The 21928-nt window shown below is 47.2% G+C and overlaps 1 protein-coding gene across 14 annotated transcripts in view; it reads left to right on the top strand.

Moving 5' to 3' along the window:
* The window catches only part of AKAP13 (A-kinase anchoring protein 13), a 232238-nt gene that overhangs the window by 125586 nt on the left and 84724 nt on the right, over positions 1 to 21928 (top strand). For 13 of the 14 annotated variants that reach the window (XM_075432217.1, XM_075432205.1, XM_075432212.1 and 10 more), the window contains 2 exons: positions 1376 to 4277; positions 9361 to 9437. In XM_075432217.1, the coding sequence (XP_075288332.1) occupies positions 1376 to 4277; positions 9361 to 9437 (2979 nt within the window). Of the gene's footprint in view, positions 1 to 1375; positions 4278 to 4911; positions 5056 to 9360; positions 9438 to 21928 lie in introns of those variants that run through there. The other variant, XM_075432216.1, reaches the window with a different exon arrangement.

The raw sequence follows: 21928 nt of genomic DNA, 5'->3' as shown, positions 1-21928 counted from the left end.
TTAAACAAAATTTGCAGGGACCTGTTTAAGTTAGGCTTGTAGGATGCGTGTATTTTTTAGAGCATTTTGACAAATAAATGCAAAAAATAACAGGTTTCAAATAGTTCATTAGTGTTGTGTTTGTGGAGAGTCACAGGCTCTGACTGAGATACCAGCGTGACCTCCAAAAGCTTACGGTGCAAAACCCCGAGCCTGCCACAGAAAATCGAAGGAGCTCTGTGGGGTGTGCGGTGAAGGACTGAAGGGGCTCTGAGTTTAACAAGTCACTTTTTCCAAGATGTGAATGTTGATGTGCAGCAAAGAGAATGAAAAAGATGATACTGAAACAGACGATTCTTTTTAAGTAAAAGTTTGATTGTATCAAACTGTAAAAGCTTGGGGGATCCTTGACAAAGCAGATGCTCTGGAAGGAAAATGCAAATTAGAGACGGATTGAGTACGTTGCTACTGTTCCATGATAATGCATATACTCATTTTAATAGCATGTCATCATTTTCAAATTTATGTTTCCATTTAGGTAGTAAAAGTCAGATATTTAATTATGCATGGAACTCTCAGGAATAGATTAGATGATGATCTCAGTCCTAGGAGCAGGAGGCAAGCGGCGGTGTTTGGACATTGTCAGCCAGTTCCCACCATTGCGGTAGCGTTTCCATCAATATAGAGAAAAAGGAGCAGCGCTGATGAGAACTGGGGAGTGCCATCGGGCAGGGATCTGAAGTTGCTCTTCAGCTGCGTTAGCTCAAGCCCTTTAGGACTAGATTAGTGTATATTTGCATTATTTTGTGTATTGAATTCTGCTGTTTACTGATCTTGAATTTAAGTGCACTCGAGAACTATGGCTACAGCTGCTTGAAGGACCATTACAAAGATTACAGCTCTGCTCAGTGGTGGCAGGTGGTGTAATGAGGGGGTGGAGGGACAAACTGCAGGTTCAGGGGGTTCGGGCTGGCTGTTAGGACAAACTCCTTCATGGGAGGGTGGTGTGGCACAGGAACAGATTGCCCAGAGAGGTGGTGGGCACTTCGTCATCAGAGCTTATGGGGACTTGGCAGGACAAAAAGTCATGGCTAACCTGATGTCGCATCAGTGACAGTCCAGCTTCAGGCAAGAGGTTGGACTAGATGACCTTGAAATGCTCTTTCCAACCAACGTTTCTGTCATTCTCATAGTTTCAGTATTCCTGCGTAGCACAACCAATGCATAAAATACCCACTGCAGTATGTCTGTAACTGTCCCGAGGGACACCGGGTAGAGGTACAGAGGGAGCAGGAGTTGCATCAAATAGGATTATTTAGATGTAGGTCTTGTAGGTGGTGGAGTCAGTATGTGACAAAGCGAAATAATCTTCTTTTTTTTTTTCATCTTGTTACAGGGTTTAAGGCACCAGACAGAGCCGGTACTGGGAGGTTCTGGAGACAGCCATGCTAAAGCAGCAGAGCCAGGTGGTCACCCAGCCACTACCTCTCAGAGCCTGGAAGTACTGACAGGAGAAGGGAGGAAAGAAAGTCTGTCTGATCTTGGTCATCTGGACATTGGGCAGGTCTCAAAGCGAAGCCACCAGGAGGAGAAATGCAACAGCAGCAGTTTGGGAGCTTTTGATGATGTGTCAAACGACTTGCTGAGCCTGGGGGATGCAAAGAGCCCGGAGTGCTTCTGTGAAAGTAAAAATGCAGTGACGTTGAGTAAAAAGGAAGAGGAGGGGCCAACCTCTGCTGAAGGCTCTGGGACTGCATCAGATGAGGAGGACTGCATAGTGAGCCTGCGTGCAAGCGTAAACGGTACCGTAAACGTTCCATCCTGTCGAAATACAAATGAGGAAGCTGGAATGACATCTGCTGGAGTTGGTCTGGATCAAGCCGGCTTGTGCAGTAAAGATAGTGCCCATCAGGAAGCGCAAGCTGCCGAGGAGCTTGCAGCTGACTGTGCTGTTACTGTGGTTGAAACTGCAGGCGAAGCCCCAGCTTCCTTGGAGGGCGTGGATGTGGCTATGGGCCAAACCGAGTGCAGGAACTGCACGGGGGCGGCTGAGAGGGCTGCGGGCCAGCGGCAGGTAGAGGACAGGATGGCTGAGGATGGTGAAAGTAGGACTGCAAACCCAGAAGAGCGACTGCCAGCTAAGGAAGAGTCAGACGGTGCTGCTCAGCCCTTACTCAGTGTTTTTAATGGCACTGAGTGTGCAGCTGGAGAGGATGCAAGTGTGGGAGTGGCACCGGCACTTGATGGTGTGAGTGCAAGTGGTGGCACTGGCAATGTCTCTGTTAACCTTTGGAAGACTGGCGGTAGTGAAGAGACTGGAGCAGACTCATGCGCTGATCAGGTGAACGGTGGCTTCTTGGAAAGCAAAGGCGATGCCCGTGTTGCAGAGAGGCAGGATGTCACTGCGAGCGCCGGGGCAGCGTCGCCGGCAGTGAACGGGGTGAAGGTTCCCACGTGTGCATCGAAACCTGGTCCTGGTTTGGAAATTCGTGGCAGTGGTATGACTGGGGAGCAAGAAGGGCAGGTGGAAGCAGATTGCACAGATGGGAAGTCCAGCTCGCTCTCGCTGGAAGACAGTGTGGAAACTGATGGTCCTGATGCTAAACCTGAAAATGATGCTGTTGGTGGATCTAACCAAAGCAGTGCAGAACCTGCGCGTGGCCAGGAAAGTGGTAAAATCACTGAATGTGCGGCTGAAGCAATGGAGGGCAGCGAAGCCTGTGGAGAGGGCCCAGCAGGAACTGATACCAGCAGCAGCGGCGATGGAGGAAGCTCAGGTTCTGCAGACGGAGGTCAGGAAGTTGCTGGCTGTCGCCCTTCTGCCAATCAAACTGTCGTTGAAGATGAAATGGGTGACAGCTTAAAACCAGACAGCAAACATGAGCCTGCCTTACTCCCTCCGGAGGGTGCGAGCCCATCCCTGGCAGAAAAAGAGCCTGCAAAAACCGAAGCAGAGATAGCAGGAGGTGCTTTGGAGCAGGAGGGGCTGAGGGGTGAGATGAAATCGCTCGCTCCCCTGCCCGGAGGAGAGGGCCCAGCAGTGAGTCGGGAGGGAGATGCTGCAGTGGCACCTCCCGGGCAGGAGGCAGCTCTGCAAGGTACCGACTCTGGATCAGCTCCGTGTGCCAAGGGCGCAGACTGCGCGGAGGGTAATTTAATAGGCACACCCTCTGCAATTCATAATGAAGAATCTAAACAAAACCAGGAAGCGGTGGCGGCGGCGGCCGGCTCGGCAGAGCTCGCCCAGCAGCGCGGCGAGGAGCACGGCACAGTAGCTGCCGCAGTCGGCTGGCCTGAGGACCATGCAGGGGACGAGGGCTCTCCGGAGCAGAGCCTCTCGCAGCAGGCTGAAGAAGGCGAAGCTGAGCCTGACCAGGAGGCTTGTGCAAGCGACAGGGAGCTGGTTTTGTCGGAGGAACATCTTGCTGCTGTTGTGAAACCCTCTGCCTGCAGTCAGGGGGACCCTGTGGCCGGCGGCAGCGGTGTGGATGCTGGGCTGAAAGGGGCAGACCGTGCCGAAGAAGCGTGCGAGACTGAGGCAGTGGTTGCAGGAGAAGGCACCATGCACGGACCCGCGTCGGCAGGCGAGTCACCGGGTGCGGAGAACGACCGTGGTCCGGATGCAGGGCTGAACAGCGAACATGATCCCGGTCAAACCCAACAGCGAATCTGCCCACGCAGCAGCACCCCTGAACTAAAGGAGGCTTTGGAAATGGGAGCCCTGAGTGATGCGTGTGAGGGTAAGGAAGTGTTAAGGCCGGTGGCGGTAACCGCTGTCGCAGCGTATCCAGACGAGCAGGAGGATATGGAAAGCGTGCTTCCCCGGGCAGCACTTCAGCCCATCGCGGAAGAGCCCACGTGCGACAGCGACTCCAGCACCGACACCGTCTGTCTGGCCGGGGAGAGTGATGCCGGTCCCGCTACGAAAGCAGCGCAGAGGGACGTCTTGGCTGAGCCCAATGGAAAGCAAAGCCGAGCTCTACCCGAATTGCCCTTCTCGCCCTCTTCGTGCCGTTTACATGCTGTTGAGTCACTGGAAAATGTGGGAGTAAAGAGCTTGGTTTCGGCGGATGAAGGCTCCTCTCTGGATAAAGTTCCTAAAATGGTAAAAAGTTTTGATGCGGTGGTTTTTGCAGCAGAGACACCTTGTTCCCCTGAATTATCAGCCGCAGAAGAAGTGGGGGTTGAGCCCCAGGCTGCAGTGGATGTGGGAGCCAGCCTTGATGGAGAAAGGAATTCGAGTTCCTCGACAAAGAAGAGGAGCGTCAGCCCGGCAGCGCAAGCGGAGCCTGTTACAGGTAGGAAAAATCAGTTGGTTTCCTACTTTTTAGTTTTTTCTCTGTAGGTGTGCCTCTAGTGTCTCATCAGCAAAGGAAGGGAAATACGAGCAGGAGGCCTGCCTTGCAGAGGAAGTGTAGGTGTGTGGGGTTTTTCTTCTGAGAAAGAAGAAATGTGAAGTTACAGATTAAACCTTTTGAGTTCAGATGCATGTTGGCTGGCACTGGAGGTAAGGGCAGGACATCATCTCCCATGAATCTGTATACAGAAGAATTTCTAGCATGTGAATCCTCCCTGGAGAAGGAATGAATGGGAGGGAGCTGTCTGGATTACTGTATCGTGGAAGTTCTGTGCTTCAATGTAGGCATGAGGGTTTATTTGCTTAGTGCTATTTTTTTACTTCTTTATTTTTGCTAATGTGGAGTCAGAGGCTACAATGGGGCTCTCCTGCATTTTCTTTGCTCATCTACTTGAAACAGCTGCCAGTGTCCTTCTGAGCTGCGCAAAGCCACTTCCTAATTGGCGGCATTAGGTCATTTAAAAAAGCCAGTGAGCCCTACCCCCACCGCCTTTTCCGGGCTGTGAAGCTTTTTTGTCCGGCAGAGCAGCCGGTGGTGTTTTCCAGTGCATTGAAGCAGTACTGGAACTCAGATTATGAGTTTTGCTTGCTGCCGTTGGCTGGGAAGCGGGACCGGCGTTCCCCGCCGATGAGTGGTCATGGGGGAGAGCGGTGGGACGTGGGGGACAGCGTAGACGTCTGGTGACCGTGTGACAGGAGCTGACAGAAAACGTCACCAGGTAACTCCAAAAAGGGAAATAAAGGGATAAACTGAGTGAAAGAGAAATGAGTTTGTTGCTCCAGCCTGGAATTAATTCATAGGTGAATTTGCTACTGAAGCATGGAGCTGAGCTGATCTTTCTATCCCACCTGTTCAGGCAGCTGTTAAATGGAAGCAGCTGAACTTTCTTGGTTGCCATTTTTTTTCTTTGCTATGAGAAAGTGATCCGGTGCCTCCTGCTTTCCCAGCACCGAACAAACAAACACAATGTTTAAACGATTAAAATACAAAAAAATCTGCCATGATGTAAATCATGAAGTTGTAAAACTATAAAGCTATTTCACTGCTTTAACACTGGGAGCTGTTTCTTCAGTCTAAATGCAGACCGGGGTGGTGGCAGAGGGTTTGTTCTGATACGTGATGGCAGAATGACTGGGGGCAGGGGAAAGGATTGATTTGGGGGGGTTCAGCAAATTCTTTTTTTGTTGAATTCAGGATTTTTGGAACGCTTATGTGTTGGGAGATAACCAGTTAGTCAGGAGATCATTAGTAAATAGCTAGAAAGATTTAAAGGTGGGTTAGAAAGCTGTTGTTGGAAAGAAACCTGTTTTAGTGCTATGGTGGACTGACAGCTCAATAGGACGGGAGTGGCTGTAGGTCGGTACCTGGCAGGGCTCCTTTCTGCTGGGAGCCTCCCGCTCTGCCGGCTCCATCCCTGCAGTCCAGGTCTTTATCTCTGGTTGGATCCTTGGAGGAATGACATTGTCCAGGCGAGGTTTTAAAAGGAGAAGGAACTAAACAGTCCAGTAAGATAGTGACTGAAGGAGGAAAGTAGTGTTAAGGCATCATTCTGTGTTAGGGTACGGAAAGGGGGGGGGGGGGGAAGGAGGTGATCCTGTTACTGATTTAAAATGCATAAGGATCTGAGCTAAAAGGTCTTGGAATACAACGGTCTCACCTCTCCATAAGGAAAAATTGTTTATTTGCAGTGGGATGCTGCATAAAGCAAAAATTCAGCTGGAGTATCTCCTCTTGAAAAACTTTAGGATTTCTCTGAGGCAAAATGTTAGGGAAGCCTGAATAAAAGATTAGCTTAAAGCAGAGACAGATGAGTGCTATGAATCCAAGTTCAGTATTTGAAGTATTTCTGACACTCACCTCCTATAAAGCAGTGCTAGAACTCTGATATGGCAGTAATTCAAGAGAACAGATTGATTGTTTGTTGTTATTGCTGTGTACATTCCTCATGTCGATGTCCAAGCTTTGGGTAGTGCGTTTGGTGTCCGAGTTCACTGACAGCCTGCAGTTCTTTGTGTCACTTCTTCTTTGCTGTGTCAGAGCTGGGGAGTTTTCCCTGCAGCCTGGGCTTGTACAGAGTATTTTGTAGGCACGCAGCAGTCGTCAGGGCTCAGGATGAATCAGATCTTTTTTTGATAGATTACAATAAAGCCTTCCCAAAGGAAGTGTAGGTCACGAGGCCGTTTCTCAGAAACGTGTGTGGTCGGAGGGTTTTATTGTCATGCTAATTTATCAGAGATGTAACTGGCTGGTGATGCTGCTGCCGTTACTCCAAATTGTTGAGCTCTTTATTTTTTTTAAATTTATATTGTGAAATTGCTCCCAAATATATACCTGTTTATCTCATTGCTGCTTCTTAGTTGCAGCCTACCCCCAAACCAGAAACCTCAAAGGGGTAATTGCCTTATCCACACAAATATCTAGTGACTGATCACAACACTGAAGGAAGGTGACGAATCTAGGAGATCCTCCTTTCATAAGGCAGCTCCTCATGCTGTTAGCTTTGGGCTCAGGACTTTGTTACAGCTGAGTAATGGGTTCTTCAAGCACATTATTTGCAAGTCAGGCAGATATATGCTACTCATTAAAAAAGCAGGCAGTTAGGATATGAAATCATACCACAGCAGACAGGCTGGGCGAGAAGAGATGGCATGTGTCTGTGCTGACAAGACACCTCTGAGTAGATGCAGTTTCTCGGCAGGAAGCGACCCCGGCAAGGTTAGGTCCCGGCTGGGGTTTGGCATCTTAAATTAACAAATCCTGTAGTAACTGCTCCCTAGCACTTCTGGGAGAAGTATCCCTGGTGTATCTCTTATGGATCTCAGCATTTGAAGAAAACATTCATTGCCAGATAGAAGAGTATCACCTTATTTTTAATTTTACCAGCCTTCACCTCATTCTCACCAATGGTATTTTCGCTATTGGAGAAACACTTATGGCAATTTCCTTCCACTGGTAGAGTAGCAGGATGAACCGATAACGAACGTCACTAATGATACCACACGTGCGATAAGGTGCTCTATGCCCCAGAGACCTCTGTGATACCACTATGGTGCTTTTCCTTAGAGATATGTTTCTTAGTAGAAGTTTAGGAAGAAGTGACAGAGTACAAAAAATTGTCCCCTTGAATTTCATCCTGAGGACACATGGCTCGGTCCTCCCGTTCTTACCCAGCACGGAGAATCACTGCGTCGCTTGCTCCTCCTGTCCTCAGCCTACCGGAGGTTTCTTCCTTGCACATTTTGTCTTTGGACCAAGATCTCGGCCGTCATGGCATTGCCGCAACCCCGAGCAGATCTTGTCGCGACCACGATGTCTGCTTTGCCAAAAAATGGGACTCGCAGAAATTTGTAGCATTACCTCTAATTTCTGAGAGTCTGCCCACAAACTCATCTCATAAAGACAAAATCATACCAATTCATAGAATCATAGAATCATAGAATGGTTTGGGTTGGAAGGGACCTTGAAGATCATCTCGTTCCAACCCCCTGCCATGAACAGGGACACCTTCCACTAGACCAGGTTGCTCAGAGCTCCATCCAACCTGGCCTTGAACACTGCCAGGCAGGGGGCAGCCACAGCTTCTCTGGGCAACCTGTTCCAGTGCCTCACCATCCTCGTGGTGAAGAATTTCTTCCTAATATCTAATCTAAATCTGCCCTCTTTTAGTTTAGAGCCATTCCCCCCTTGTCCTGTCAGTACACACCGTTGTGAAAAGTCCCTCTCCATCCGTCCTGTAGGGCCCTTGAGGTACTGGAAGGCTGCTCTAAGGTCACCCTGGAGCCTTCTCTTCTGCAGGCTGAACAGCCCCAACTCCCTTAATCTGTCCTTGTAGGAGAGCTACTCCAGCTCTCTGATCGTCTTCATGGCCCTCTTCTGGACCCATTCCAACACATCCATGTCCCTCTTATGTTGGGGGCTCCAGAGCTGGACAATTGAACTTAATGACGTCAGATTGGTTTATAGGTAGAACATTGCAAAACCAAATAGTCCCAAAATCAAGGGTAGGCTTTAATGCCGGTGGAAAACCTTGGTTACAATTGTTATAGCGATTTCCCCGTGTAGATGGGAGGCTCCTCTTGCTAAATCCCTGAATGGGTAAACTCATTGCAAACCTATGTTGCCCTTAAGAAGGCATTGTCATCTGTCCAGTGTTTGTTTTTAGTAGAAATGAGAGAGGGAGTGGGATTAGAGGGGCGTTTAGCGCAGACACATCCACGCTCCATCTGGGTGGCTTTGGTCAGACCACTCCTCCAAAATGATCCTGTGTGTCGCGAGGGTCATTAGCCCAGGGTTAAAGGAGTGTTAGGACGTTGACTTTACGCCAGGAAAAGGTGAAGAGAAGGGAACCCCAGGGGAATGGTGACCAGTGAAAGCTTTGCTGGGCCGAGAAGGCAGCTGGGACATGATGTTTGTATCATTGTGGTGGTGACACTGTCCTGGGAGCATGAGGAAGGGGAAAATCAGCTGGGACTTCGTAAACTCTAGCAGAAAAGAATTTGCCTTCTTAGTCCAGGGACCTAATCATCATCCTTAAGGCGGTGCAGGTGGGCTGAGTTTTTGAAGCATGTGATTTTTTTTTTTGACACTGAAAATACCTGTTGTGAGGAGGCAAGGCTGGTTCTTTGCGTTATCTTTGGGTTATGGCAAGAAGAAAAGCAGCAAAAATTTTGATTCTTTAACTAGCTGAATGGGAGACAAGAAAATACACGGGCAAATACATGCAGATGTGCTCAGCGTCACCTAGAGCTTTCCAGGAGTTTTGCCCTGTGCTTGCTGCTATTTCATAGTTTCCTTCAGTCCCAGACACCATAGTTGTTAAAACTGAAAACAAACAAGCAGCAAAGTCGGGAATGAAACCAGATGTTGGAAGTCAAATGGACTTGTTGGGGTTGGGTTTTCTTTTTTTTTTCTTTTTTTTTTTTTTTTTTCTTTTCTGAGACTGGTTTGAATAAACAGAAAACTATCAGCAGCGCTGGAAGAAGTTTGTTTTTACATTGCCTGTGCGAATGCTCTGTTTTCACAGGGAAGCTGAAAATGAAAACTGAAGACGAGGTGGATTTTCTGAAGGATGACCACGAGAGCACAGCCTGCGAGGAAGCGGTGAGTGCCACTTCTCACCTTGTCTTTTTCTGTGCTTTTTAAAGAAACACCAGCACTGCTGCAGCCGGCTACCGAACCTGCTGGTTTCCTTTCTGTAGCCATTGCAACGCCGAATGACGTCCATCACCGTGACGTTGTCTTAGCCTTTTAAAAATAGCGTGGGCCTTTTTAGACCTTGCTTTTTTCAACCATTGGATTAAGCCACGCTTGTGTTGCCTCGGTCGATGACACAGCGATTGACCCTAAAGGTTCCTTGTGAGGCAGGGCTGTACAGAGGTTTGTGTGTGACGGGGTGGGAGCGATGCCCCGTGGCGTGCCCGGGGCTGGCGATGCTGCGTGGGGGCTGGTGGCACGGCCGGGGACCCCCACGAGCGTGGTGCCAAGGGGAGGGTTTTGGCCAAGGGGACGGCGGCTGCCGTCGGTGTCGGTGCGTGCGCAGACTGCGAGGTCCAGAGGCATCGCTGGCTGGGAGCCGCAGGGCCTTGCTGGAAGAGAAATTAATAATGGGAAGGCAAACAGGGATCAAGTGTGGGGGAAACCCTATATTCCTCATGTAGATGAAACAATATAAAAAGGTCGTGCCAGAGATCGGAAATCAGTCGGTATTTTTTTCTATTACTTGTGCTTTGCCATATTTAAGGACTGTCTATGATTTAAAAAATCTGTGAATATTGGGCTTGTCAGGAACGTAATTGTGGGTTAAAGCACCCCTATACATACTCTACTTTACCAAGAGCTGGGTTTTTTGGTCTTACCTTTCCTAGCTGGATTTGCATTTGCTGCTATATTTTACATATAGTTTCTTGTGCCTGAAAAAGAAAGTGTTTTGTAAATGCTGAATTGCTCGCCGCCTGTGTTGGTGCACGTTGCCGTTGAGCAGCTGTGTTTGTGTGTTAGCCTACCATTATAGAGCTGTTAAAGGAGAAAATATTGCGGGGATGAGTTAACACTGCAGGGTGGAGCACCAAAAATCTTGCTCATCCCACAGTAAAGCTCTTTAGGTGGCAGAACAGTCTTGCCAAAGCTTGTTGTAAAATCAGGTTGTTTTTTTTTTTTGACAAGTTAAGGCTTAATTTCTGTGGCTGTTTTTTCTGTGAGTTAGCCAGGGACTAGCGCGAATAACTTTCCAAGGTAAAATTTGTGCTGCCTGATAAGTAAGTCTTTTGTTATTGGAATGCATGAGTGTAGAGATGCTGATGAATTTTTTTTTATTGACTCTTTATTAAAGATAATTTTCATGACTAATACTTACGTGTCTGGTAGTAAAATAAGATATCTTTAGAAATGCAAATTAGGGCACTGCCTTTTCCTTTCAAACAGGGAAAAAAGAAAAGAAACATACTGAGTTTGGCTTCCATTTTGCATGTTTTGCAGGCATTTTGATTTTTTTGTGTGTATGTGCTTTCTTCTCTTCTTCCTCTCCCTCCCACCCCGTCAAACACCTCTTTAGAAATCTGGCTTTTCTGGTGCAGGAATGGGAGTGCCAGGGGAATGGAAAGTTTGCTGCAGGACTGACAGGGTTTCCTGTTGCTAAGTTCAACAGAAACAAAATAACAACTGCACTATATTAAGGTCATTAAAAAAAAAAATCAGTGGAAGACTTATAAATAGAGCTTAGTTCACACGTGTAGGTTGGGTAGGGAGTGGGCTGGTGAAAGCCAGCACGGAGCGTGCATCTCCTGCCACGTCCTGTCTCTGCTTTATTTAGTGTGGACTTTTTTTTATAGCCAGAAGTCTTTCAGGTGCTCATTGCCTTCTCATTACAGAGCCATTTGTGGTTAGTAAAAGCGGTTTTCTTAACTGGTTGCAAATAGAAATGTTGTTGCTTGCACCTGGTGAAGAGCTGCAGGTATGGAGCAGTCTCAGCGGTGCTGTCAGCAGCTTTGGACCTTAGGAACTGCACTGGCTCCTGTTTTATGGGTGAGAATTTTGCACAATGTTGTTTATAAATATGCAATGTGGAAAGCTGTTTATATGCACAGACTATTACAAAAAAATACATGTTTTGGAGCCTAGAAAGTGCAACTTCTTGTGTAGTGCAATCAGGCTGAATGGCAGGAAGCTTGATCACACTGGAAAGAGAAGGGGGAAAATTCCTTCTTGGGAGTTGGTTTCTGAAGGCTGGGAGTTAGGTGGATTTGCGATGCCATCATTACATGCATAAGATTGCACGTGCTTTCGCCGGTTGTCATTTCAGAAGACTTTGCCTGAGAGAGGCTCTTCTGCATGTCATGGAAAAGCTGCCGCTGAAAAATATTTAGGAAAATAATGGTTTGTAGGGTTATAAACACTGAAGAGAAAATAATGGAAAAATGATTTTTCCAATTGAAATGGGTTTTTAAAGTGTCTGTTTCTTAAATCTCTGGGATGTTTTCTCAGAGGTTGTCTTTGTTCAGCTATAGCAATTCTATGACCAGAATTTCCCAAGCTTCTTTCACGTTGGGCAGTGGGTGCTCATCCTGCCAGAGACTCCCCTGGGTCCTTATCTTAACGGCTTTTTTGGGGGATCTTGGGTAGAGCTGGGGCAATGACTTGATGTGATCTATTAAAAATAGACTTTAACATTTTTTAAATTGAATAACTTTAGATTCTTAACTCTAATGAGAAATCTGGCTTGACTTCTGCATGCTTTGATATTAAAATAGTTAAGAAATGGTGTCTGACGGCTCCAGCATTATGAAAGTAAAACGACAGTTTGAAATAAGCTGTACCCTGATATACTTCTCTTCTTGTGTTGATCCCAGAAATCAGTTATGGTCCTTTATTTGCTGAATCTTTGTCTTCGTGTGGCAAGATGGATAAGGTTGCACTGCTGGGTTTATCTGACGGCTTCGGTTGTCCAAGCCTGTGACTGACAAATTGTAGCTGGGTGACCCCAGAAACAGAGTTCACTGGGAAACAGTCTGCTCGTTGTATTTATTGGTTTCATTAGTTAGTTCCTTTTGAATTTAATGCGTCGTACCTTCACCACATGAATTAGTTTTATTTACTGTCTGTATTTTCAGAAGTTGCAGCCTACCAGATAAACATGGCATTTCTAAATACTTTCACAGAGAATGAAGCTTGAAAAAGATTTGCACTTTCATCTCTCCACTGATTCAAGTAGGGCAGTAACGTGTGATATATCAGCAAGGTCACTTTCAGGGGGAAAACTTGCAATATTTTCAGTCATGGTTTGGAAGATGGAAGTATGTTTATAACATTCTGGGATGACATCAGGTTGGGAGGGGTTGCAGCCACTTGGGCGAACAGGGTCAGGGTTCAGAGTGATCTTAAGAAATTGAAGAGCGCATCCAGATAAGAGATAAAAACAGCCACAGAGTGCTTCATTTGCAAAGAAGAAATCAGAATGCACACTTATGAAGTCAGGTTTAAGTCAGGTTTAAGCTGCAGGGTGATGGGTAGAAAGAGACTGAGGATTTTTAGTGGACCACAAATGAACCATCAGCAAGAGGCTGTTGCAAAGCGGGACAAATCTTGTTTTGAATTGTATTGAAGAAGCGTCCTCTGCAAGGGGCGGGAGGTGACTTACTCATTCATGCATGGCACTGCAGGGGCATCACCAGTGGTCATCGAACCCAGTTTTGGTTGCCCTGCTCTGAGGAGGACACAGGCATCCTGGAAAGTGTCCAGAAGGAAGCGACGAGGAGAGATTAAAAAACGTGAGAAGAGGTTGAAAGAATTGAATTTATTCAGGGCAACAAAAAGAAACCTGTTGTGCAATCTAGCAGTCTGCCAACATGTAATAGTGGTTACTAAAGTCCCAGATTTTCATGGCAGCTTAATTTACTGATTTGCTAATTTGCCAGGATGATTTAGGCTGGAAGTTGAGAAAACATCCTGTTATCATGGTGAAACTGTCGCAAGACCACCTAGGGAGGCTAGGAAACCTCCTTCCCTGGGAGTAGTTACAGATAAGATAGATGATGATGCTCTGTCAGGGCAGAGCCCCAGGTCTGTTGTTGCCCGTTGCTTTTGGTTTGTAGGCCCCTGGGTTTGTGCTTTGCTGAACAGAGAGGAGGGAGCAGCTTGGCCCGGAGTCTGGCAGGGTGTGCAGAGGAAGGGGACAGGGGTGGCAGGACTGGCAGGGGTGGAGGTGGGAGGAGGGAATGGGCTTGACTGGGTGGAAAAGAGGTAATGGGAGAGAGGAAAGACGCACAGGGCATTGAGGTGGGTCTGGGGATGGGCAGTAGGTGTGAAGAATCCAGAGATTTTTCCTCCCCACCAACTGTAGTCTTCCCTGGTTCTCTTCCCTGGAGCCAGCAGATAAATAGAGAAATTTATGACCAAGGTATACTGTGTCACCGTGCTCCAGTGGCTGGTCCTTCTAGGCTCAAAACTGCTGAACCTTGTTGGTGACCCAAGGCAAGGGGTCGTTACACTTCTCCAATCTCCAATTTATTTTCTTAGGAAATAACTTCTTTAATGAACCACTCGCCCCGAGGATCTGCCAAAATTCAGGTTGTCTGTGCACAATGAAGCCCATTTTCTCCATCTGCATGTGTGTACAGATGTATGTACTATGGGATGGTGACTGCAGATCCCTGTTTTCCAAGGGGCCTGTGGAACAGCGTGGGAAGCTTCCCGACGGCACGGGAAACTTCAGAGTGAGTGACTGAAGTGTTAGAAACAAAGGAGAGCGGGGTCTGGTGGTGGAAAGTTCAGCCGTAACAATAGGCTCCGTCCTCGCCCTACCTCTTTAAAATCACTTGTGTAAGTCCCTCTTTGTAAATGTTGCCCTGTACCGAGAGTAAACATGGAAAAACCCAGCCAAAAAGGAGCCTGCCCAAGCCTGGCGTTAGCGCTGAAGGGTGACACACACATACCCATCGGGTCGAGGCTTTGTGCTCGTCATCTGCGAGGCCCTTTCTCACACCCACCAGCATCCTGTGTCTGCCCCAGAGGCTCCGAGCAGAGGCTGGAGGGATCTGGGAGGAGATTGTGTCAGACGGTCAGCCCCCGAGTAAATTCATTGCTGCGCAGAACAGATCGCCCTGGGTTTCACCGTCTGTGCTGTGCATCGCTGCGTGAGTCGTTAAGTCTACGGCACATGCTGCAGGGAGTTAGGATACAAGTAAGGGGAAAGAAAAGAAAAAGCAATTCAAACCAGGCTGGGATTCTTGTTTGGCCTTTACTATTACTTAAGCTTTGAAATCTATAGCAGGAAGGCATTTGTACAACTATTTTGGCAGGTTTCTTTATCCTAAGCTTAATTTCTCTGAGTGCTGCAGTTTCGATATCTTTTTCTCCTGAATGCTGCTAATCCTCAGCTGGAGGCAGTCGTTTCCAAGCTCAGTCACCGGATTCACGGATGTTAGCGAGAGAAGCAGGAACGCGGACACTGAGCCAAATGCCCAACTCGGCACAGAGATGCTGCTCCCAGGTTCGGCTGGGCGCGAGCCTGCGGTGGGACAGGGCAGATCACGGCTCGCTGCGGCCGCGGAGCTTGTGCTAGCCCTCGCTGATCTCTAGAGATGGTGAGTTACTGCTCCTCCCGTACGCCTTCCCCCTCAGCTGCTACAGACAACGTTTTCTAGAGGCAAAGATAGCTGCGTGTGGACCCGATACTCTGCTTTTTCATCATTTCACAATTCCCTCTAATAAAACATCTGGCTCTGCCATCCTCCCAGTATCAGCTGCAAAGGACGTTTATCCCTCAGCTCTTTCACACTGTTTGTTAAAAGCATCAAGAGCTACCTGCAGTTTTGTTTACCGTCTGCAAATACTGTTGCCTCTAAGGCAGAGCTGTATAGATACTCCTGCCGTAGTCTTGAGATGGATGCAGGCTAAAGACAACTGTTTAGCCATTACATGTCTTATGTGATGCTTGCTTTTGCCTTGCTTCAGTCAAAGGGAGACCAAATGTGGACTTTTCGATGGAGACTGCGTTATTATGACAAATGGGTACTTTGGTGTCTCACATCACTGGGTTTTTATCCTTCTGGAGGAACCTGTCCAGCTCCGTTTTGGTATTTTGGAAGCCAAAGCTGGCACCCTACGATGTAGAGAAGCCAGCATTTACGTTTTTCTGTAGACTTAATGTTTTTGTAGTTTGTTGGTAGTTACACCACCTTAGGGGAAAACCTCATTAATATGAGCAATAGGTTTTTAATTGTATTACCATAGATTTGTTCTGGGGTTGTGTGAGGAGTCATGGAGTGGTGCTTCAGTTCTCCTGCCATCCTACACTAACCGCTATCCTATGTGGCAGGTTTCTTTAAGCATAATTTTTCGAGATTTGGGAGAGATTTTTGGGACCGTTTGTGCCAAATCCAGAAAGTCTCCTGTACGGTGAACCAGGGCGGGAAGTGACGCGCGGAGGGTGAAAGCCCCTGGGTGCCACTGGCTCGTGGCTTCGGGAGGGACAGCTGCTGCTGGGCACCACGGTCCCTCTTCACTGTGGCAGCATGAGGGTTTGGGAGGTGGTTCTGCAAATGGGCCAGGTTCCAAAGTGAGGTGAGACCTGGGTAAAGCTGTTTCTCTGGGTTCAAAGCGGTGTCTGCCAGTTGGGGAGATTGGGACTATAGCCATATGTGTGGGGAACACCTTTCTCCCCACTTCTTACTCTGATCGAAGATTGGTAGATGAGATGCAGTGTGTAGAAGGTGAGGTTAAACAAGCTGAGACTGTAGGAATGACAGTGAAAACTTTGAAGGGTGAAAATAGTCAATTCTTTGAGTGAGTTACTGTAGGGAGGGGTGAGCTCTCCGTTGCTTCAGGTGTTTCCGTCGGGACTGAACGTCTGTCCTCGAGTGATGCGCTGCGGCTCTAAACGAGCTGCCAGACCAGTGCTAGAACTGCTGCGGGGTTGCCTTGCCTGGCCTGTGATGTACGGGAGGTTTGTGTAGACTTGGTGGTTGCATGATACCTTCTGGCCTGAACGTCTACATTAGAAGGTGAAACCTAGCAGTGCAATCCGAAAGCCCTCAGATGGGGACAGCTGTCTGAGAGGTGGATCTTGGCTGCTGGTGAAGAATAACAGGCTCTAGCAGTATCCAGGCATGGCACTTCATCCTTTGCTGGAAGATTGTCAGGTGTGAGTAAGAAGAAAAAAGCAAAGGACAAAGGAGAGAGCTGTGTGTAGAGCTAGAGCACAGGTTAGAGAGAATACTTTTCTGAAGTGTTTCCATTCATGCAGCGTGAGTTGTTCTAACAGCGTATTTGGTGTTGCACCCAGTACTGTTGATACTCTTTCCTTGGAATCATGGAATCAAAAGGCATTTAACCTGTGGTAGTGGCACAGATTCCCCTTTCTGTTATCATTCTCAGCCTCCCCCCCACCCTTTAGCTGGTCCGTCTTCCCTTATCGTACCATTTTCATGCGGAGGTGGAAATCTCAGATTTTCTTCCTCCAGCATCTCTATTGTTACTGCTTGGTATGGTGTACACATGCTGGTGTGGCCCAGAGCAGCTCGACTCAACTGTGTTGCAGAATGTTCCTGGGATCACGCTGCTGTTAAAACATCCGATGAGATAAAAGCCTGGATGATAACTAAATGCTTGCCTTCCCATGCAGCATCCTTGCTCACAGCGAGCAGATCGACTGCTCTCCGGCTTTGTCAGGGACATCTTCCCTGCTGCCACGTCTGCACTGCGCAGAGCCGTAGTATGGGGCAGTTTGGCGGTGATAGAGGGGGCTTTAAGCTTGGGTCTGTGAAACAAGAATACGTGATTAGTGTTGCAGTGGGGGATTAAAATATCTCAGTCTGTGCAGAAGGACTGAGTGATTTGGTACCCAAGCATATGATACCTAAAGTAAAAGCACTTGACTGGTATGGAGGGGGGTGGGTTTGGCCCAGCAGAGGCAGCTGCAAGTCAGAATTAAAAACCCCAGGGGCAGAGCGGTGCTTTGGTGGTGTGTTTGGCCATGGTCAGCTGTAGCCGTCTGCAAATTATCAAAACTTTAAAGGAAAGGGAACTTCCGAATTTCAGTAGAAGACTTGTATTCGTCATCAGTCACACCGAAGAAGAGGTGATGTCTCCAAATGCAGATCCTGTCAAAAGCGTAGACAGAAGTGACATTGTTGTTGGGACCCAGAGCAAGCAGGCGTAAGGGATGAGAGAGTTTCTGCTCACTGCCGCTTACCTCCTTCCATTGCCAGTTTGTTGTTTTTACTCCTGTGGTCTGGGTTTTGGACTTCTGCTTTGGAATAACCCCAACATGGAGGCTGGAACAAGAATGTGACAGAGTTTTGCAATGGTTTAATAAAATATACTTGATCAGCTCTATAGGAATTAGCCGATGGGAACAAATTCTAAACCAGGCTTGCTTTTGCACTTGGTCTCCTGCAGCTAACAAGGTTCTTCTCCTTCCACTTTCTCTTTCTGCTTCACTTATGCATGAAATTTATGCCTAAAGAAGTATGTATTTGGTGTAGCCAGCTTTCTGATTTTCTCTTAAGCAGTCGTGAACCCGGCTGCTCCCTCCCTTCTTACTTACTGTGTTTATCATCTTCGTGCCAGCGATGTACTCAGTGAAAATGAAGGCGGTAGCTGTGCCCAAGGGACTAATTCAAGAGACAGAGCCAATATTTCTGGGTTATCTCATTTGTGTTCTCTTCTGTTTGTGTAGTTTGAATCAGAGGAGTTGTTGCTAGCTTGTGTTTAACCTGAGTTATGCTACTCTCCTGTCAGATCTGCAGAGGGACCAATGCTTGGCTTAGGATTTTCTCAGCCTAGTTAGATATTACTTCTCCTGAAAGACTTGGCCTGGATGTATACCCTGATACCATTACAGCCACGATAATAATAGTTTCACCTTATTTATGCACATAGTTATTTGGGGGCATATTCTCACCTGCGGGCAGTGGAGCACCTTTATCAAATACCGTGTGCCTCCCTGTCCCGAAGCGTTTCCATCTTCTCTTCTGCAAGCACTCACACTGTGTTTGCGAGTACCGTGGGTCTGCCCGTCTCGTTTACCGACTGGCTGTCTTCTCCCTCCTTGTACGTTGTCCTTCCAGCTGGGGAGATAAGAGGCAGGAACGTGAAGCCTCACCCTCGCAAACTCATTAGTCCGAGCCCTGGTACAGAGTCTGCTTAGCATCAAGTGACTTGTTTTTCTGCTGTCTGAGGCTGTACTTACCTCCATAAATCACAAGAAGATCATCATCCTGACTTGCTTGACACTGAACTTTTGCTTGGTTTCTTAACACAGCTGGACACAGTAAATGCCTAAAAGTGATTGGGAGGGATATTATTTCCAAAACACACATTTTCAAAGGCTGGAGGTGGAGTTCTCTGAAACACTGAGACCTTGTGCTTGGGAATGGAGAAATCTCTTCTGCCCCTCCAAAATATTGCACTGCAGATCGCACTGATTCTGACCAAAGGCATGGACAGGGCTGGGCTGTTGAAAGTCTGCTGAGATTAAAGAAGTGTTTCTTGGTGTTTTCTTCCACTCTTTTATTTTGAACTCACTGATCATAATGAGGTGAGGAAATTCATACTTACCCACTTGCCCAGGAGGAGGTGGACAAGTCTTGGCTTCAAATGCCTGCAAGTGAGGGGTGAATACAGAGCAGCAATGTACCTTTTTGGGCCTTCTAAAAGACAAGGAGGGTTGCTTACACCAGTTCCAAATATTCTCATCTGCAGATGCCCAAAGGGAGGCATTGACTGTAGTGATTGGGGTCCTATGGTGTTAAAAAGGGAAGGGGGGAGAGAGAGAGACCTTTGCTCCCTGCTGCATGGGCTGAAATGGATTTAGGCCACTTTGCAAGTTCTGCTTTTAATTGCATTTTGGGGAGACATGGAGGTGTCCTGGGTTCGGCCAGAACAGGATTAATTTTCACCAGAATCCAGGAAGGGGCACAGCCGGGTGGGCTGACCCAACCCCAACCTGGCCAAACAGAGCCCGGTATTCCATACCATGTGCCGTCACGCTGGGTTCCGGTGGGGGGGGGCGGCTCGGCGGGAACTCACTCGCGGCTCGGGAGCGTGCGGCACTGGTCCTGTCCGGGAGAGAGGGTCTGTTGTGCGAGTTTGTGTCGTATTTTCTCCTTATCTGTATCGTTGTTGTTCCTGTTTCCCTCTGTTTGCTGTTCTGTTAAACTGCCCTTATCCCGACCCACCAGTTTCTGCTTCTTTCTTTCCATTCTCCTCCGCACCGCGGTGGGGGGAGGGGCGGCCGCGTGGTGCTTTTGTTGCCGGCGGCAGCCGAAACCAAAACAGGAGGGAAACCTCGAAAAGCTTACTTGTTCATGGATGAATATTTGGGGGACAGCGTTGGATTCGCTTGCCAAGGCTTGTTTTTTACTTGTTTTCTGTCTTTGGGGAAGCTGAGGTTTGCTTAGTATGTTGTAAACGATGCAAAAGGCACCCAGAAGAGGGTAGATGAGTGCTCAGTCTTTGTTATAAATCTAAGTGTATAGACTAAATAAGTAACTTCTTTCTGGTCTTAAAATCCTTACACTGCACCAGACAACAGAAATTTGCTTCTTGGAGTAGCTCCTAGAATTCTTTAATGCTGAAATATCTCCTCTGCTTGCAAACTTGGGGCTCTTCCTTCTTCAGATAAACGGTTTCTGTTTAAACTGGCTTTTCTTGCCACTGTCCTTTCGGGCAGGGGTTGGCATGATTCAGTCAGTACCGACGGTGACACTAGGAGTGCGTGGCAGGAGAGTAAGAAGTTTCGAAGGTAAGACTGAACAAGTCCTTTCTGTTAAAAAAAGCAAGGCGAGTGGGGAGAAATCTGTGCTCGGAGTATTGCTTTTCTCTGGCTCTCGACAGTTTGAGCGTACACTGAAAACCGATCTTTAGAGCACTTTAAAAGCTTTAGAAGTTGTTTTCTTCTCTTTCAAGAAAACAGAATTTATATAGAAATTATTTGTTCCAGTAGCAACTGAATTAGATGTTTAAAAATAGGATATTTTGGTTGAATTCTTTATTTTTTTTTAGGTAAGCATTAGTCTCCCAAGAAAAGTACATTCTGTTTTTATGCATGTCTTCTTATGAGCCATGCGTGTTTCCTATCTGGTAAGTAGTGCTGTCTGGCTCATCGAATACCTTTTGGCAGGTTGGCTCTTAAAATGTATCTTGTGTGTTATCTTTTCTGGAGGATGCCGGCAGATGTCTGGATCCCAGCACTGAAATAGCAGGAGGGGAGGCGAGACAAACCCGGGGTTGTTGTGGAGAGCTGCTGGAAGCGGCGAGGGGAGCCGGGCAGCGGAGCGTGCTGCCGGCGACGGTTTTGGCTCCTTTGTGCGGGGCAAGCAGCTACGCAGGGAATATTTTAAGCCAGTATTTAGGTGAATAAGTGAGGTAGCGTATGTGCCCATGTGGGAGCTGTATTTCCTTTGTTTCTTGTCTGAGGCTGGTGAGCAAGACCAGACTTGGGGGACATTTGGATGTTTTTCCCCCCAAACTTGCGGGGCAGGGGAGGGAACGGAGCACCGACTGCAGCCGCTAAAGAGACCAAAGTCCGGGAAGGAGCCCAACTAATATTTTCTTCCAGTCTTACTGATTGACCTAGACAAAAAAGGCATAAAATAACAACAGCTGTTGAAAAAAGTCTAGATCGTGTGCCTGTACCAGCAGATGTTTCCGTAGGCCATTGATGTTTAGGTTGTCCCAGCTTAAATACAGTAGGGGGGTGAAATGGGTCAAAAGGGTAAAATACATCTAGGAGAGATTTCTCTACTTGGGAGAACTTTATAAGCTGTCAGTGAAGCTGTAAACAAAGTTGCACCAAAATATATAGTGGCTTTTAGTTTAAGTTGTGTATTTTTGCTTGTTACTCGCTGCTTGGGTTAACAAAGAAAATATTTTTCTTTCAATAGCTTTCAGAACTTTTGCTGGGTATTTTTTCTTATGCGTCTGCATTAAATAAACCCATTTAACAAAACCTGATCCTCTTATAAACATGGAATAATGACAGTATCCCACATATGGGTTTCATTAATTTTTTGTGTGTTTTGAAGTTGCCTTTTTTCTCCGAAACACTAACTTCAGAAACAGCAGAGATTAATGCTGCAGAATAGCCAAAATGACTGGCTGAGCAGTCAGCAGTTCCAACATGGGATACGAAGGGTTTCTAGTTAAATTATTTAACCGTTGCATAACAAAAAAGATTTTTTTTTTTTTCTGTACAGCACGATGCTGTGTAATCTGTACTCCTCCCAGTTACTGTTACTGGTTTGCTTTGATTGAACTGGCATCAGTTCTGCTGATTATCTGCAAGCTTTCTTCCTACTGAGTCTTCTAAATGATTTGGATTTTAGCCTTGAGCAAGGGCTCCAGAACATTTTCCCCTTTCTTCCTATGAAAATAAACCAAACCCTTTCCTTGTAGTCACTGGCGAGAAATTTGGGATGCTCCATTTTCCTCTTCTGCAACGCGGTGAGCTTTGCAGCTCCCGGGCTAGCCCGAAGCGATAGGATAACTCAGGAGAATTGCAGAGCTCCCAGATATATTACATGCTGGGTTTTGACATTTTTGGCCCGGGTCATCATTGTCCATTGGCTTTAATTTGTTTATTTATCTATTGATTA

The sequence above is a fragment of the Opisthocomus hoazin genome, chromosome 10 (assembly GCF_030867145.1).
Source record: "Opisthocomus hoazin isolate bOpiHoa1 chromosome 10, bOpiHoa1.hap1, whole genome shotgun sequence".
Taxonomy (NCBI): domain Eukaryota; kingdom Metazoa; phylum Chordata; class Aves; order Opisthocomiformes; family Opisthocomidae; genus Opisthocomus; species Opisthocomus hoazin.
The sequence above is the reverse complement of the archived record's forward strand: the minus strand, read 5'-3'. Positions and strand labels throughout refer to the sequence as shown.